This window comes from Leptodactylus fuscus, chromosome 3 (assembly GCF_031893055.1).
Source record: "Leptodactylus fuscus isolate aLepFus1 chromosome 3, aLepFus1.hap2, whole genome shotgun sequence".
In the NCBI taxonomy this organism is placed as follows: domain Eukaryota; kingdom Metazoa; phylum Chordata; class Amphibia; order Anura; family Leptodactylidae; genus Leptodactylus; species Leptodactylus fuscus.
In genome coordinates this window covers 225,348,114-225,363,441 of record NC_134267.1, presented here as the reverse complement: position 1 = coordinate 225,363,441, position 15,328 = coordinate 225,348,114, and the positions used below count along the sequence as shown (strand labels likewise).

Here is a 15,328-nt window from a genome sequence, read left to right as displayed (position 1 = left end):
GCGCAGTTGTTCCGCGACTCCCTTATTATACGGGGCTGCGGTCTCCATGGCTTTAACACATTAATCCTACCTGACCCACCTGAGCCCCTTCTGAAGCGGTATGTAAAACCTAGCCTGTATACAGTCACCTCTTATAAAGCAATTACCGGCCCTAGCAACCCTTCAAAATATTTTTATAGACCATTTTATGAAAATAAAAATGACTGACCACTGGCACTTTATCCGACAGGTTATTGACTTATTATATTTTTACGGTGCGACTTCTCAACCACTGCTGTGGTAAATGTATAGGTGTAGCGAGGAAATGCTGCATCACGGTGCGAATACTGAATGGAACCAAATGCAAAGACGGAAAACGGGAGAAGCGGAAAAAACCCTGGCCAAATCATTGGTTTTATCCAAATATCAGCACCATTATACTGTCTGTTGTCAGGTTGGCGGTCCTTGTCTATCTGCTCTAGTCCAGGACTGCCCAACTAAGGGTCAGGTCACAGTTTTTGGTGAGGATTTTGATGCGGAATCCGCCTCAAAATCAGCCTTTAAAAAAGCCTTCCAATAGAACTCTAGACCCTAAGGTCTCCGCCTCAAGTTCCGATCCAAAAGCTGGGTGGCCGCGACTGAAAGCCGGTGCAATGCATCGGCATCCAGCCGCGCGCTCCGCTCCAAATTAGGCCCAATGAATGGGCGTAGTCCGGAGGAGGGAGTTTCTTCAGACCAAATCGCCTGAAGAATGAGCATCTCGCTTCTTTGTTCCGGGAGCCGTTTCTTCCTCCTGAGTGGCTCCCATTGATTTCAATGGGAGCCGTCTTTTTGGTCGGGGTTTTGAGGCGATTACAGCTTCAAAACCTTGACCAAAATACCCCATGTGAACTTACCCTAACAGTAGACTGTCTCAATAACCTATTGGGTGTGGAAATTAACAACATGAATTATTCAGGAAGGGTAGGGGCTAGAGAAGGAATTACAACTGCCTCGGAATCAGTGGTGTGGCCACCTATTGAAGGTGGTTGCAAAGAGTCGGTGAAGGTGGTGTAGGGTCCTCTTTAATTTTTCTCTGGCAAGTTGCTAAAATACAAAATTATTTGGGGTTATAAGGCAGTGAGTCCCCAGGATCCAGTCTTTGAGAGAACTGACTGGAGACTATAGGGAAATAAGACTTAACACTACCCTCATTTTTGTATTGCCATCTTAACTGAGTTGACGCAATTTTGTTTTCCAGGTGAAACTCATAATTTTGTGTATTATCAAGTTTTTCCCTCCTTCATATTGACCACATCCAAATAACGCGTCATTGTTTTTGTTTTTTTTCCTTAGGTGCCTCAGAGTTGGGTCCATTCTCTGATCCCAGGCAGTTTACAAGTATATCTTCACTAACGGAGAGTCGGTTCTCAAACCCACGAATGCACTATCCAGCCACATTTACATACACTCCTCCAGTCACCTCAGGGATGTCTTTGGGTATGTCAGCAACCACTCACTATCATACATATCTACCACCTCCGTATCCTGGCTCCTCCCAGAACCAAAGTGGACCCTTCCAAACCAGCAGCACTCCCTATCTTTACTATGGTACATCGTCTGGATCCTACCAGTTCCCCATGGTTCCGGGAGGTGATCGTTCTCCATCTAGAATGCTTCCTCCTTGTACTACAGCCAACGGCAACACGTTGCTCAACCCAAACTTGGGGAGCCAGAATGATGGCGTAGATGCTGACGGCAGTCATAGCAGTTCCCCAACTGTTTTAAATTCCAGCGGTCGAATGGATGAATCGGTATGGCGGCCATATTGATCCCACCTCCGCTCCAGTGGCCTTGTAATTTCTTAGACTAAACAAATACATATGGAAGTGCCTTAAACATTCAAGACAATGCTTTTTTTTTAAGTCGTCAATATCCTGTTTGAGACTCCAAGACTTTGTTGCAATAGAACTTTTTTGATCAATAATTACCGCTATCGTTTTTATAAAAAACAAAGATGGCTACAAGCACACTTTGCCTTAAATGATTTTTCTCTTATAATATTTATATTGAACAAAAAAAACATTCCAAAGAGAAAAGTTTTTTAAAAAAACTCATATATTGTATCTCAAAGGGGAAGAAAGAAGAAGAATATGTAGGAATCTTAAGGAGACTTATTCATTCCAATACCAAAAATGTCATAAAAAAAATAATTGTGCCTTATTTACAGGAAAAAAAAGGGAAAACCTCAAATGCATCAAGAAGCTGCACAAAAGAGATCTACACGATGATCAAATGTTTCCGCAATTTTACAATGGTACAGACTCGGAACAATGCAAAATGCACTTCTCTCGAAAATTATAATTTCGCGTTTTACAATTTTAACCAAAGGAAAAAAAAAAAACATTAAAAAAAACAAAAAAAAAAATGTACAAGCCAAAAAATATGTTTTCTATGCAACAGCAAATGTAACAATATTAGCTCAAATGGTATGAATTTTTATTGTTCTTTATTTTTAATTTATCGGTATGTGTAAACTTTTTGTTTTCTTTTGTTTACTGTTAATTTGGAGTCATCTTGCTGTTTTTGTTCTTTTTTTTTTTTAATTTATAATTATTTAATAATATTTGGACCCTCAAGTGTTTCTTTATAGTTCTAGACAGGTCCCTAAACTTATATATTTTTTGTTTAATTTTTTTTTTAAATTTCACATAGATATAAATTCCTCCAAAATGATCAATGATACGTCCACGTAGAAATTGAAAAAAATAAATAAATAAACTGTGGAAGTTGACATTCGATGGGTTGAGCTGAAGTGGAGATCAAAAATTTGGAGACCCGAAGTTGATTGGTTGTTTCCTTAGGCTAGGGACATAGGGCTGCTTGGTCTACACATCTGGATACAATGTTGACAAATATAGATATAGCAAAGTTTAATTTGACGCCGATAACAACAGCGTGATATCTTATAACGGAACACGACAAAGTTAAAGTTCTGTGTATTTAATGTGTTGTTTTAAGTTGAACTTTGCCACCACTTTAGTAAGGTGTCGGTAATCCATTCGGGGTAGTCGGCATTTGAACCCCCCCAACGGACTTCCAAACACATTTGCAAGTGGTGTGCAGTGAAAGCACATGGACCGTATAGACTATAATGGGGTCCGCGTACTTGCCGTGAAGGGAACATGCAGACAGGAAAGTAGTTCACAATCTACTTTCCTCTCCGCATGACTCATGCAGAGATCTTGCGGCAACCACATGGACCCCATTATAGTCTATGGGGTCCGTGTGCTTTCACTGCACACCACTTGCAAATGCATTCAGGGGGTCTCCCCGAATGGATTACCAAACACAGATGTGAACCAAGGGTAACTTTATGTTGAGTCCAGTGACTTGGATACATCTGTGAACTGGAGTCCATGTCCCATTGCTCAAAATTTTGCTTAGAACAATTGGTAAATTGTTCCGCACTGTGCCAACATTGTTTCCTGCCATTGGCTAGGCAGGACAAGGACTAGGACCGGTCACCCTAGTCTCACGGTTCTGCCCATTGAATGCCCACTTCCACACTAGGTAGACAACAGATATTTATGTATACCATTTCTTTTTTCAAGGAATTTGGTTGTGCCTTGTTCTATTTGTGCCTCTTTTTATTGAGCCTATGGAGTTCTGTCTCGTAATAGACCAAGGGTATCCTTACAATGTGCTGGAAAGGGTCATAAAATGACAAAGTACATTAAAAATAATTTTAGCTACAGGCATATACTAAAAAGGATGATGTAGTGATGAGCAAACCAATGAGCTAAAAGGGCTTTAAAGCCGCGGGCACTATATTTTGTATCTAAATTATATCATGTTCATGTAAAGAAAAAAATGCACTGCGACCTTTGCTATGACTTCTATCTTGCACTTCTCAGTTCCAATTTTTTTTTTATTTTTGTTTTTGTTAAAAGTTAAGATGATCGGGCAGGTCTGTGTAAAAGGTGCATGCACTTAATGTTATTTCACTTACAAGCACTGATGCCTGAGTGTTAGGTCAATAGAACTAAAGTCTCAGTTATAAAAGATAGAAAGTGTCATAAAAAATGGAGGGCATGAGCATAGGTGTGCCCTCATGGGAATGCCCAATGTTGACTTGACTTTATACTCTTTTCCCAATGTCTGAAGTAGGCAGCTGCCAGTGGCACCTCTCCTAATGGGGTCTCCGGTCTGAGCCAAGATCTGATAATTGTGTAATTGTCAACATGAAACAACTATCATACCATGCTATGTGGACCTCAGCGACGCCAACGTCTTGTTTCAGGTGGTGTCTCACCTGTGGTAGAGCTGGCTCTGCCTAATTTTTGTTATTTTCTCGCATTTGGCCCAGAAATATTACAGCCATAACTATCCCCAGATACCAATCGCAGTAATCTTGTTTGGTTTTCTCCATCCATCAATGGATATCACGATGCAAACAGACTTCAGGTCTTATTTAGGGTAAAATTTTTCAATTTTTTTGCCATTGGTGTCCTCTTCTCCAGATTAGAACACGTATAGTTAGAGATGATTCGAATACTAGATTGAAATAGTTTAGAATACCTCCACTCCCATAGGAATGCTTGGGAGCGGCCGTACCGCAAGGGGTTAAGCACCAGCCGGTGGCGCCGGCCGCTAACATGCATTCCTATGGAGCGAGGTATTCGAATCATCTCTACCTATAGTATATTTCTTAGCTATGTTGTGCTCCAGTGTGAATCTTCCTGGTGATTTTGAGTTGTTCTAACCATAGAGTTGTCCAAATCCTTCAATGACGTTTCGGAAAATTGTCCAAATTTTAGTTTAATTTTTAGATTTGAATTGCCTACATTTTTTAATGTTTAGAGATTTTTTGAGGCAATGACCTTGTTGATTCACAGAAGGGCTTGTCGGTACTTTGTTCATGGAGAGGTTATAACATTGAACTAAAAAGTTGAACCATGCCTAGTCAACTTTCTAGACCAAAGATATTCTTTTTTTTGATTCATAGTTGGCATAGTACTGATTAACAACAATAAAGTAAAATAGTGATTGGAAATGTTGAATTTTAATCTGTCCGATACCAAAGATTTCCCTGAGATAAATGGGAGCAGCATCTTATGGACGCCAATTACTTTCCACACCTATATTAAAACATCACCAAAAGGGAATGATGGAACTGGGGAGGTTGGTGTTGGTCAATGGCTGGTTCATCAGCTACTATCCATATCCACTGGTGCCCTTCAGTAGCTCTGACATCTACTGCCCCATGTGTTTTCCCTGGGGAGAGGCGAGTAACCTGCGGGGCCAGATACCTCTGGTGGTGGCGTATATCATGGAATAACAAAGGACTGTCAACGGTAAAATTCAGCATGCCCACTCCAACCTTCTCCCTCCAGATTTGGTAGACGTTTCTAGGGCTATTATAGTAGGTCTTGTTGCCAGCTTAAATCTTGTGTACGTTGTCTAATAGCATCTACCTTACATACCCCGCTAGAAATAAGATTAAATCCGCCATGTGGGCATTTATAGGCCATAGTACCATTCATTTTATGTATGTTTGAATTCAGTAGCACTTATTAAAGCACAGTCGCACCCTATCAATGTAAATTAGGGCCAACCTATATCTACCTGAATCTTCTCAAAAATCACCAGCTGATCATGACCGTCCTATGTTACTACCTTCTTTTAAAGAAAAGCCCCACCTGCTTTTGTGTCGAACTTTTTGGATATCTGGTGTGTGGAGAGTAAGCAATGGGGCATTTATTTGTGTTATAACCAGTGGCCACCCCTTTAGAAGGTCACATCCAGTGACCGTTCCCTCTATAGACCCACTGCCATTACAATTTATTTTTACAGTTTTTAATATTATTACTGGAATTTATTTGACAAAACCTTATCCTAACATAAAACAGTGATTTTAAGTTTTTTTCATGTTCGGTCATTTTTTTTTTATTTTCGTCATTACGGTTTACCTATTATAATGATATGATATTTAGGAGATGAGGCCAATAAGGAGCAGTAAAGCTGGCCGTGAACATCAATTAACTGAACAATGGATGTCCTATTGATATTGATGTCCAGAGGTAAGGAGGGGATCCAAACCAAGCTATGCAATGGGAACTGACTGGGAACAATCCGGTTCAGACAGTCAATTCCCACCTTCCCCCAGAAGTTACTCGAGGTTGTCTGACAACCACCATGGTCTTGGACAGAGTAGAGAGTGGTTACAAGAAGTGTCTCTCTTTGTGGAGGACTTGGGAGGACAAAAATCAAAAAATACCAAAGAGAAAAAAACATTTGCCAAGCCTAGCCCTCCTATTAATATTGATGTCCAGAGGTAAGGAGGGGGTCCAAACCAAGCTATGCAATGGGAACTGACTGGGAACAATCCGGTTCAGACAGTCAATTCCCACCTTCCCCCAGAAGTTACTGGAGGTTGTCTGACAACCACCATGGTCTTGGCCAGAGTAGACAGTGGTTACAAGAAGTGTCTCTCTTTGTGGAGGACTTGGGAGGACAAAAATCAAAAAATACCAAAGAGAAAAAAACATTTGCCGAGCTTAGCCCTCTTAGAGCCTTCACCATGCCTGATACAAAGTATCCGTTTCACATTTTATAGCAATTTTTATATTCAATTTTTATTCTTGATATTGATCTCAACTCTTTGTAGTCTAAATCATCTTAAAATCTGAAAGGTCACATCTGTTTGTAGTAGTGATCATTTTGCTGTGTATGTTCTCAGGAAGCCAAAAATACTCATGTCTAAGTGTACGTCCAAGTGTCAATTTTACATTCCAAAAAAAGTTACCAAAATCCAGGAAACTCCTGCACCGAGCGATCACCCCGATGCCTATTGTTGATGTTGTGTTTTATCTAGTGCACGGTACAATTGGTACAAGTTTTATCTATGCTGAAGTTTGAAATATATGAATATTTCATGTTTACAAAGGTCTGTATTTTTATTTTTTTGTACTTTAGAAGATAGCACATATCAGCCAAAAATATGACTTAATTTTTTTGAACAATTTATTTTTTATGAAATTCAATGACGGTAACATTCAATGTTATTTTTTTTTTCCAATTTTCCAGAAACTAGAATACTTGCATTGTCTTGTACATAGAAGCTTCTGTTCCATTCGGCAAGTTATATTTGCTTTACCTGCACATGTTTTATGTTGTAGTTTTCATGTCTCTGCTTTGCGTCTGTGGAAACGTTTACTATCATATGAAAAGGGACTTTTTTTTTCTTTAATAATATTATTTTTTGGGCGTCTGTAAATGATTTTTTTTGTTGCTCTGCACCTGATTATTATTATTGTTATTATTATAAGTGGATGTTTGAAGTTTATTTCCAATAAATTTCTTTTTGATAAAATTTGCATGTGTCGGTTTTGAATATGGAAACTTTGCGAATGATATTCTGTCTGAAATTCAGTTTTAGATGAAAAATATATGAAAAATAAGATAGATAGATAGATTGATGATAGATATGAGAGAGAGAGAGATAGATAGGAGATAGATAGATAGATAGATAGATAGATAGATAGATAATAGATAGATAGATATGAGAGAGAGATTTATTAGAGTGGTTGTAGTTAAAAAGAAAGACTAGATAGATAGATGGATAGATAGATAGATAGATAGATAGATAGATAGATAGGAGATAGATAGATAGATAGATAGATATGAGATAGATAGGAGATAGATAGATAGATAGATAGATAGGAGATAGATAGATAGATAGATAGATAGATAGATAGATAGATAGATAGGAGATAGAGAGATAGGAGATAGATAGATAGATAGATAGATAGATAGATAGATAGATATGAGTTAGATAGACAGGGGTCTGCGGTTTTCTGTGTGTAATTGCTTTTTTAAGTGGATTAGGTTTCCATTTGGGGGGTCCCCAAGCAGACCCCCAAATGGACACACAACAGCAGGTGTGAACCTAGCATAACATAGATACAGTACAGACCAAAAGTTTGGACACATCTTCTCATTCAAAGAGTTTTCTGTATTTTCATGACTATGGCAATTGTAGATTCACACTGAAGGCATCAAAAGTATGAAGTAACACATGTGGAATTATATACTTAACAAAAAAGTGTGAAGCAACTGAAAATCTGTTTTATATTCTAAGTTCTTCAAAGTAGCCACCTTCTGCTTTGATTCCTGCTTTGCACACTCTTGGCATTCTCATGATGAGCTTCAAGAGGTAGTCACCTGAAATGCTTTCCAACAGTCTTGAAGGAGCTCCCAGAGATGCTTAGCACTTGTTGGCCCTTTTGTCTTCACTCTGCGGTCCAGCTCACCCCAAACCATCTGGATTGGGTTCAGGTCTGGTGACTGTGGAGGCCAGGTCATCTGGCGTAGCACCCATCACTCTCCTTCTTGGTCAAATAGCCCTTACACAGCCTGGAGATGTTTGGGGTCATTGTCCTGTTGAAAAATAAATTATAGTTCAATGAAACGCAAACCGGATGGAATAGCATGCTGCTGCAAGATGCTATGGTAGCCATGCTGGTTCAGTATGCCTTCAATTTTAAATAAATCCCCAACAGTGTCACCAGCTTGGCACCCCCACACCATCACACCTCCTCCTCCATGCTTCACGGTGGGAACCAGGCATGTAGACTCCATCCGTTCACCTTTTCTGTGTCGCACAAAGACACGGTGGTTGGAACCAAAGATCTCAAATTTGGACTCATCAGACCAAAGCACAGATTTCCACTGGTCTAATATCAATTCCTTGAGTTCTTTAGCCCAAACAAGTTTCTTCTGCTTGTTGCCTTTCCTTAGCAGTGGTTTTCTGGCAGCTATTATACCATGAAGGCCTGCTGCACAAAGTCTCCTCTTAACAGTTGTTGTAGAGATGTGTCTGCTGCTAGAACTCTGTGTGGCATTGACCTGGTCTCTAATCTGAGCTGCTGTTAACCTGCGAGGCTGGTGACTCGGATGAGCTTATCCTCCGCAGCAGAGGTGACTCTTGGTCTTCCTTTCCTGGAGCGGTCCTCATGTGAGCCAGTTTCTTTGTAGCGCTTGATGGTTTTTGCAACTGCACTTGGGGACACTTTGTAAGTTTTCCCAATTTTTCGGACTGACTGACCTTAATTTCTTAAAGTAATGATGGACACTCGTTTTTCTTTACTTAGCTGCTTTTTTCTTGCCATAATACAAATTCTAACAGTCTATTCAGTAGGACTATCAGCTGTGTATCCCCCTGACTTCTGCACAACACAACTGATGGTCCCAACCCCATTTATAAGGCAAGAAATCCCATTTCAGGTGACTACCCCTTGAAGCTCATCAAGAGAATGCCAAGAGTGTGCAAAGCAGGAATCAAAGCAAAAGGTGGCTACTTTGAAGAACCGGGAATATAAGACAGATTTTCAGTTGTTTCACACTTTTTTGTTAAGTATATAATTCCACATGTGTTACTTCATATATTTGATGCCTTCCGTGTGATTCTACAATTTTCATAGTCATGAAAATACAGAAAACTCTTTGAATGAGAAGGTGTGTCCAAACTTTTGTTCTGTACTGTAGATATGAGTTAGATAGATAGATAGATAGATAAGAGATAGATAGATAGATAGATAGATAGATAGATAGATAGGAGATAGATAGATAGATAGATAGATAGATAGATAGATAGGAGATAGATAGATAGGAGATAGATAGATAGATAGATAGATAGATAGATAGATAGATAGGAGATAGATAGATAGATAGATAGATAGATAGATAGGAGATAGATAGATAGATAGATAGATAGATAGATAGATAGATAGATAGATAGGAGATAGATAGATGATAGATAATGATAGATAAATAGATAGAAGATAGATAGATAGATAGATAGATAGATAGATAGATAGATGAGATATGTAGATTCAATCCAGCATACGTTAATCCAGAAATTTTAGTAATCCAATACTTTTTTCCAACCAGAGATACAAGATGCTCTATAATTTCTTGAAGACTAGAACCAGAATCTCGCTACTCCCTTCTTTCTTTCTTTCTTTCTTTCTTTCTTTCTTTCTTTCTTTCTTTCTTTCTTTCTTTCTTTCTTTCTTTCTTTCTTTCTTTCTTTCTTTCTTTCTTTTTCTTCTCCCATACAACAATATAAATTCTAAAATTGCAAAATGTCACTTACAATAAAATAACCCCATCCAGGGACCATGCTGTCACTTGTAGTCCATCAGCAGCTGCAAAGGTTGCTGACTCCTTCCATAGTACTTGCCGTGCGGAGAGTGACATTTGGCCTTTAATGAAGGCAGATTGTATTCTAGGTTGAATATTTTCTAAACATTGATACATTGGAGATTTCTTTCCAGACAGAACACGTCTCCATTTCCTATGTTATCCGCTACAGAGGGATTTAACACATTTACCCATGAATAGTGAATGGGCTTTGTAGAATAACACAGCTGGCCATAGACTTCTCCTATTTATTATGATTATCCTTCCTAATTTCATGTTTTTCCATAATTATACTCGCCCTCACCCCGAAGGAGTGCCCTCATGTAAGAGTATTTACTATTAAAGAGTATTAGTAAAGGAAGTTCCACCCTTCAGTCAGATCGAATATTTCAGCCTTCTTTCTATGGTAACTTTCCATCATGTTTGTATGATCATTTTTTACATAGGTGGTGGTGGAGTTGCTCTTTTCTGGCCATGTAATATAAGTTTTTCTTAATTTTAGGTTTCTCAATTCCAGATAAGTTTTTATTTTTTGGTATATACACTGGGAATTTTTATAAGGACCCCTTGTATCTTATTGATGCCAAGCCGTATAAAAATAAACTCATCCTGCAAAAAAACAAGCCTTCATAGGACAAATAAGAAAAAAATGGAAACTGTGGCACTTGAAAGAGATGACCCATACATATACATATATAGATAGAGGGAAAATCCGTCTGGTATTACAATATTTGTATCAGCACATAGAATTTTATGTATCTCATAGTGGTAACTGCAACTTGTCCTGCAAAAAACAAAACCTTAATCGATGGAAAACTCAAAAAAGTTATGGCTACTGTTATGCAACAATGAAAAAGATCAAACATTTGCTGGCTTCTTAAGGCCCAAGTAGGCCAGTCCTTATGGAGTTAGTATGTATGATCCTTATTTCACCTGAAAGATAAGCTTACCCCCTTTTCTTAGGGGACTCTCTCTAGTTAGTGGTGCAGGTGGATGAGACATCAAGGATACTGGTTAGGTGCGGAGACAACATCCTGACATGGGTTCACATTTGCGCTGTTGTCTCCGCACCTAACCAGTTTCCAGACCAGAGTGGGTCATTGATTTCAATGGGTTTTTAAAGCCATCTGCTGATGAGTGTTTGGAGCATTTCCGCCATTTATCCGCTCTTTTGGATGGAGACAACAGTCAGACTTTCAGTACTTTTGCTCCCTCCAAAAAATAAGGATATACGATGGACAATAAGACGAGACGGACATTGAGATCTATGGAAGGTGGACACAAACGGATCACCAATGGATAGTAATCCAACTTGTTTCCCCTCCTTATTCCTTTCTGCACATGCTCAGAATGAAGATGGGGGGGTATGCATCCACCAAAAATAGATGTGAACCTGGCACAGATGTGAACATAGAATAAGGCTCCAAAATGTGCGCCTTGTAACTGCGCTTTTAATGGCTAGCCCATTCACTCATTACGATCTATGGCCCCATACACTTGCTTGTGTATTTTCACGAGAATATTTAGGGGGCTGTGGGCCTAGGACAAAACTCAGGATAGGTCTTTGACTGTCCATTTTATGGCCCGACGATCATGATAGACAACAAATGACTCTGTGTAGGTCATGGATGGTACATGGATATCATGTGCAATCTCACAGACCCTACAATGCAAACTTGCGCGCATGTTCACTTTAGCGAGCTGCTTTATCTCACCTATTAAAAGTTTTCTGTTGTGTCACAACTTCTCTGGTTGTTATTGATAAGGTCAAAGCCGTGTTTATGACTAATTCACCAATAATCTTGGGTAATTGTCATTGTCCTAATTGATATGAGCTAAGGGCTACTGACAAGGTATTGATACCAGACACAAAATGTTGGCATTAACTCCTCTCTTAGCAGTGAAGAGAGTGTGCACTGACGCATTTTATTAAAACAACATGGGGTTAAATAGTAAAAGAGAAAGGAAGTGATATAACAACAATGTACATTTTCATATTCATTCGTGATTGGTATGGGACATCTCAATCAAACAGAAAAAGTTTAAGCAGTGCCATATATAGCCAGCTACTCCCGGTCCTGTGTGGTGACCTTAGGGAGCTGTCTTCTAGCAGCAAGCCAAGCATTTGTTTTTCTTGCACCCATCCTGGATACAGGCACCATCTTATCATATAACATTATACCAGTTTCAAGAATAAGCAACTATATATAGCATTCAGCTTTTAAGGATAACAATGTTTTTCATACATTACATGATTATAACCTTCATATTACGGGCCCAAACTGAGCAGATCTTGTTGGCATATGTCATTTTATAGACAATTTTGTGTAGTGATAGGGGACAAAACTCCCGAAGCAGTCTACATTTGGGTTCTGGTTTGACAGACCTCCCTAGTCATGTTCCAAGGATCTTATATGGTCAAACAATAACTAATTGGGTGATGGGAATTATTGGGAGATGGGCCTTTTTCCCCTCTTATAAACTAGCAGTTTGAACAATATCAAACTTAAAGGGGTTTTCAAGAACTTGGCATATATATGGCCTATCATCTTTAGTGTAGGTCATCAATATATGACTGGTGGGGGTCTAACACCTGGGACCACTGTTGATTAGTTGTTTGAAGAGGCTGAGGTGCTCATGAAGAGAGATGAGCGAACACTATTCGAAACAGTGTTTCGAATAGCACACTCCCATAGAAATTAATGGACATAGCTGACACGTGGGGGTTGAGTGGCCGGCTACCGGCAAAATCTGCCACTTCCATTCATGGTACAGCAGCAACACAGTCCCATTCAAGTGATGGTATTCAATGAAGAAGCAGCTGATCTGTCAGGGTCCCAGGTGTCGGACCCTCACCAATCATATACATGATGACCTATCCTAAATCTCTCAAAGCCCCTTTAAGGCCAAGAACTTAGCATACACTTTTGGTAACCTGCTGGAAATGAGCTAAAAACTTGGTTTGCAGATATTCAGAGAACATTAGTCACCTAAACGAAAAGCTAGAGTCAAATATGAAGGACGTCTCAATGCATCGTAACGTCCTACTGTATATAATTACTCCCAGCCCTGTAAACAATAGCAACACATCTAAAACATCACGAGCAGGGTTCTTAGTTGCCAGCGTCGCTATTCTTCAATTTTTTGGGCCCAACAAAAACAATGCGTTCCACCCTCCTTCTTCCTCTCTCACAAGGCCTTTTGATGTGTGCGACTTTCTGAGAATGCAAAAAGTCAAAGTTGAGTGTGGTCACAACCATCATCATCCTGCGGAGACACCACAACACAGCCTGGCATGTAGAACACAGGGCGTCGGTGGATTCTTACATGTCCCTGTTGGTGTGCTGGGCAGCACTGGATGGTAATGTAACCTACATTTATAAATCATCTTTTGTTCTCAGTGTCTAAAATTGTAAATGACAGGCCAAACCATGAGAATGGAAAATTCATTGTTTATAGGTATTATGCCAGACACAGACATTATGTTAGAAAAATGATACCCTTGTACATCACATCACCCACAGTACCACCTAGAGATGGACGAACCCCTCAAAATTAATTTCGGGTTCCCGGAGCTCGTGTCCCTGATTCGTTTTGGGCCGAACAAGTTCGGAACGGACCACACCTTAAATTGGCTTAAAACATAGTGTAGAAGGCTGTCAGAGCTCCTAGGAACCTATCTATAAAACATAGTGTATAATACTCTTTGAACTCCTAGGAATCTATCTATAAAACATAGTGTATAACACTGTCAGGGCTCCTAGGAACCTATCTATAAAACATAGTGTAGAATACTCTTAGGGCTCCTAGGAGCCTATCTATAATACATAGTGTAGAATACTGTCAGGGCTCCTAGGAACCTATCTATAAGACATAGTGTAGAATACTCTTAGGGCTCCTAGGAACCTATGTATAAAACATAGTGTAGAATACTGTCAGGGCTCCTAGGAACCTATCTATAAAACATAGTGTAGAACACTGTCAGGGCCCCTAGGAACCTATCTATAAAACATACTGTAGAATACTTTTAGGGCTCCTAGGAACCTATCTATAAAACATAGTGTAGAATACTGTCAGGGCTCCTAGGAACCTATCTATAAAACATAGTGTAGAATACTGTCAGGGCTCCTAGGAACCTATCTATAAAACATAGTGTAGAACATTGTCAGGGCTCCTAGGAACCTATCTATAAAACATAGTGTAGAATACTGTCAGGGCTCCTAGGAACCTATCTATAATACATAGTGTAGAATACTGTCAGGGCTCCTAGGAACCTATCTATAAAACATAGTGTAGAACATTGTCAGGGCTCCTAGGAACCTATCTATAAAACATAGTGTAGAATACTCTTAGGGCTCCTAGGAACCTATCTATAAAACATAGTGTAGAACACTCTTAGGGCTCCTAGGAACCTATCTATAAAACATAGTGTAGAACACTCTTAGGGCTCCTAGGAACCTATCTATAAAACATAGTGTAGAGTACTCTTAGTCTTAGAGCTCCTAGGAATACCTTTCTGAGGCATGTTATTGGGCCACTGGCAGTCACATGGGCACGCTGAAAGAGGTAATTGTCAGGATACGGAGTCGCCGCGGTCTCCTTGCTGCGCGGCGTCTCCCTGGGAGACGTGATCGGAGTTCTATTGGGTGTGCTTAGGTCATTAAGGGTTAATCTTTTCCTTGCCTTCAGTCTCCATGTCATTAGCCATCAGGTGTGTTTTTCTGCTGCTATTTAATCCCCACCCAGGCATGGATCCTTGCCAGCCATTCACTTTGTGTTTCCTGGTCCCCCTGCTCAGTCTGATTCCCTGTCTGTTTGTATTCCATATGTTTCTTGGTTTTTAGACCCGGCTTGTATTTTTGACTATCCCTTGTCTTTTGATTCTGTACCTTTATTATATCTCCTGGCTCGACCTCTTGCTCGTCTGACCTCGCCTTCTCTTCTGTGTCTTGCTGGGACTTGTGGTCCTCCCTGGTTCCATGCTGTTTAGTCTTTTGTTTTGCATTGCAGTTACACTGTGCTTTCTGTTTAGGTGTGACCCCCGTGATTCCAGTCCCTAGGACTTTCAGGGCCTCCTCTCCCCTTATCCTAGCTGTCGGATAGAAGTATCAGGAGCCTTGGTAGGCGCACTTCAATTAGGAAGTGCATTGGTCTGCCTCATCTC

General features: G+C 39.8%; 1 protein-coding gene across 2 annotated transcripts in view; it reads left to right on the top strand.

Annotated features, from left to right (window-relative positions):
• The window catches only part of RUNX2 (RUNX family transcription factor 2), a 55,176-nt gene extending 53,334 nt beyond the window's left edge, over window positions 1-1,842 (top strand). For both annotated transcript variants that reach the window (XM_075269240.1, XM_075269239.1), the window contains one exon: window positions 1,315-1,842. In XM_075269240.1, coding sequence (XP_075125341.1) covers window positions 1,315-1,790 — 476 coding nt within the window. In that variant the 3' untranslated portion in view covers window positions 1,791-1,842. The remainder of the gene's footprint in view (window positions 1-1,314) is intronic.
• The last annotated feature ends 13,486 nt before the right edge of the window (window positions 1,843-15,328 follow it).